This window comes from Triticum dicoccoides, chromosome 5B (assembly GCF_002162155.2).
Source record: "Triticum dicoccoides isolate Atlit2015 ecotype Zavitan chromosome 5B, WEW_v2.0, whole genome shotgun sequence".
NCBI lineage: Eukaryota > Viridiplantae > Streptophyta > Magnoliopsida > Poales > Poaceae > Triticum > Triticum dicoccoides.
This window is the reverse complement of record NC_041389.1, coordinates 150,189,248-150,192,184: the sequence shown is the minus strand read 5'-3', so window position 1 is coordinate 150,192,184 and position 2,937 is coordinate 150,189,248. Positions and strand designations below refer to the sequence as shown.

The window sequence follows — 2,937 nt, the reverse complement described above, 5'->3', positions numbered from 1 at the left end:
CTCTTTGTTCTACAAAATAATAAGGTATTGGATATTCTAAAATAGAAACACCGCATGGCCACATCACTAGTCCATGAAATTTATGATGATAAACTTTGAAAACCTAGTGTGGAATATTTTAAAACCCACACACCATTAATCAATGGTTGCAACGTGAACCCCAACATATTTTGCTAAATCCAACAGAGATTCTAGCAAACACATTGTGCACACCGCTCTTTTCTCTAGAGTTGTTTTGTTGTTTCAACTACATGGTATTCTTAGTAGCGCGTAAGTAAATTAGCGAGGGTGTGTATGCCGGCCTTATTGCGTAGGTGATCGTACATTCAACAGGAGTGACACAACGATATGCTTTTTAAATAGGTCAAGTCGTTTCGATGGAGCACGGGTAATTATTTTTAAACAAGTTATCTATCAACCCATTGTGTAAGGATGTATTTTCTTGGTTGTTGGGCCGCAAAAGGCAGGAGCCAACTATGATCATTATCTTTGTCTGAGTTTTGGGTTATCGATTTAATCATCAACATTCTGATTAAGTACCATGATATGTGTGTTCATCTTTTTATGATGACAATCAATGGGGAGCTGAGGATATCCAATGAGTTTTATGCGACAAGGGAAAGTAGATGATTGGTCATAAGTTTCGATAGTTGTATCAAATTTAACGTTTGGTTGGCGGCTACAAAAAATCCCCTAAAAAAGGAAAAAAAAAGGTGAGACATCATGAGAAAACACAAAAATCCGACGGCCCGAATCGTCCGGGATATGAAATTGAAGGGCGAAAAACGTTGCGGGTGAACTTAAAAGGGTGCCTAGCTGTAAATTCCTAAGAAACAAATAGATATGATTATTCAGCGTAAATAAATGTTGGAAGTTGACTAGACGATGCCCATCTAGATCTAGCTAAGAGCAGAACAGAGTATTGAAGTATGAACACGCGTCAACGCCAGAAAAGGAAACACCCTTTGTGTAGTGTATACAGGCTAGGTCGCGTCAACTTTCCAAAATTAAGCATTTCAAAAGAAAAAACTTTCCAAAATCAAGGAAATGCACATACCAACTTAAACCTTCCTCTTGTACCCAACAGGCTTAAACCCCTATAAATACCCCCGTTCATAACCACAAGAGACCACAACACAAACACAAGAATAGCCTGTCAAGTAGCCTTGCTTCTATCCTAGAGTTCCAAGAAAACCACAGATTAGCTAGGTTAAATGGGCAAAGAGGTCGACGTGGGTGCCCTCGAGGCCGGCGGCGCCCGGGACTACTCCGACCCTCCACCGGCGCCGCTGGTGGACGTTGATGAGCTCGGCAAGTGGTCTCTGTACCGCGCGGTGATCGCCGAGTTCGTGGCCACGCTGCTCTTCCTCTACATCACGGTGTCCACCGTCATCGGGTACAAGCACCAGACGGACGCGTCGGCGTCGGGCCCCGACGCGGCGCGCGGCGGGGTGGGCATCCTCGGCATCGCGTGGGCGTTCGGGGGCATGATCTTCGTCCTCGTCTACTGCACCGCCGGCATCTCCGGCGGCCACATCAACCCGGCCGTGACGTTCGGCCTCTTCCTGGCGCGCAGGGTGTCCCTGGTGCGCGCGCTGCTCTACATGGCCGCGCAGTGCCTCGGCGCCGTCTGCGGCGTCGGGCTCGTCAAGGGGTTCCAGAGCGGGCTGTACGCGCGCTACGGCGGCGGCGCGAACGAGGTCGGCGCCGGGTACTCGGTCGGCACGGGGCTCGCCGCGGAGATCGTCGGCACCTTCGTGCTCGTCTACACCGTCTTCTCCGCCACCGATTCCAAGCGCAACGCTCGTGACTCCCACGTCCCGGTAACCGCACAGACCTGTCTCTGATGAACCCTTTCTTCTATCGCCTTAGCACGCTCCTTTTGATATACGTTGATTGATGAACGAAGGTTTTGGCGCCGCTGCCAATCGGGTTCGCGGTGTTCATGGTGCACCTGGCCACCATCCCGATCACCGGGACGGGGATCAACCCGGCGAGGAGTCTCGGCGCCGCCGTCATCTACAACGGCGACAAAGCCTGGAGCGATCAGGTAAATGCTTGGTGCCAGCTGTAGGAAATTATGGAACCGATCGAACTTGCATGAACTGACAGTGCATTGTGGTTCATCTGTGACGCAGTGGATCTTCTGGGTGGGGCCGTTCATCGGCGCGGCGATCGCAGCGCTCTACCACCAGACCATCCTCCGCGCCAGCGCCAGGGGCTATGGCTCCTTCCGGAGCAACGCCTAGCTACCTCGCCCACCCATGCATCCGAACCAAAATAGGCATCTTTCTCCTTACTATTTTCAGTCCACTGTGAAGTCTGCAGTGTGCCGGAGCAGCGAAACTGAAGTGTCCTTGTGTGTTTGTGCGTCCGACTGAAGCAGTTTTTTTTGTTTTTTTGTTTTTTGGCGAGAAGATTGAAGCAGTTGTAAGTTGGCCTGTGTACTTTTCGGTTCAGGGTAGCAGTCAATAAGTTCAGATGGGAGAATTCAGGTGATGAGAAAAGACAAATTCACTTGTTTGTGGTTGATTTTCTTTTTTGAGACAATGTCAGGCTTTATTGATTAAGGATAATCAAGGCGCTCACTCTTGTTTGATTGATTTTCTGGAGAATCCTGTCCGATTAAATCGTTTTGTGTTACACTGACTGTTTTGGGCCAAAAAAATGGTAAAAATGAAAGTGCCGAAAAAATAACAATTTCAAGTCGGTTTTAAATTGTGATGACGCTGGAAGCCGGATCCAACTTTCGGCCAATCACATAGCGTTCATATACAACCCTTTAACAGTCGCTACAAGGGCGCTCTCTCGCGTTGTACACGTCGGCAACGTTACTGTGCAACGCTGGGGTGAAAAAAATTCTCGGTAAAACCAAGCCGCCGGCACACGCTTCCTCCCCACTGTGCCATTCCCCTTTCCCCTCGCCTCCTCCTCTCC

At 49.3% G+C, this 2,937-nt stretch overlaps 1 protein-coding gene across 1 annotated transcript; it reads left to right on the top strand.

Moving 5' to 3' along the window:
- The first annotated feature begins 1,138 nt into the window (after window positions 1-1,138).
- On the top strand, window positions 1,139-2,603 carry LOC119307927 (aquaporin PIP2-6-like). Its single transcript, XM_037584024.1, has 3 exons — window positions 1,139-1,823; window positions 1,910-2,050; window positions 2,139-2,603. Exons 1-3 carry the CDS (start codon window positions 1,215-1,217, stop codon window positions 2,247-2,249), a joined length of 861 nt encoding a protein of 286 aa, XP_037439921.1. The 5' UTR covers window positions 1,139-1,214; the 3' UTR covers window positions 2,250-2,603.
- The last annotated feature ends 334 nt before the right edge of the window (window positions 2,604-2,937 follow it).

Coding starts and splice junctions, on each gene's coding strand:
- LOC119307927 (XM_037584024.1), top strand. CDS start 1,215: ATGGGCAAAGAGGTCGACGTGGGTGCCCTCGAGGCCGGCGGCGCCCGG. Junction 1,824..1,909: donor CTCGTGACTCCCACGTCCCG/GTAACCGCACAG, acceptor TGATGAACGAAG/GTTTTGGCGCCGCTGCCAAT. Junction 2,051..2,138: donor ACAAAGCCTGGAGCGATCAG/GTAAATGCTTGG, acceptor TCTGTGACGCAG/TGGATCTTCTGGGTGGGGCC.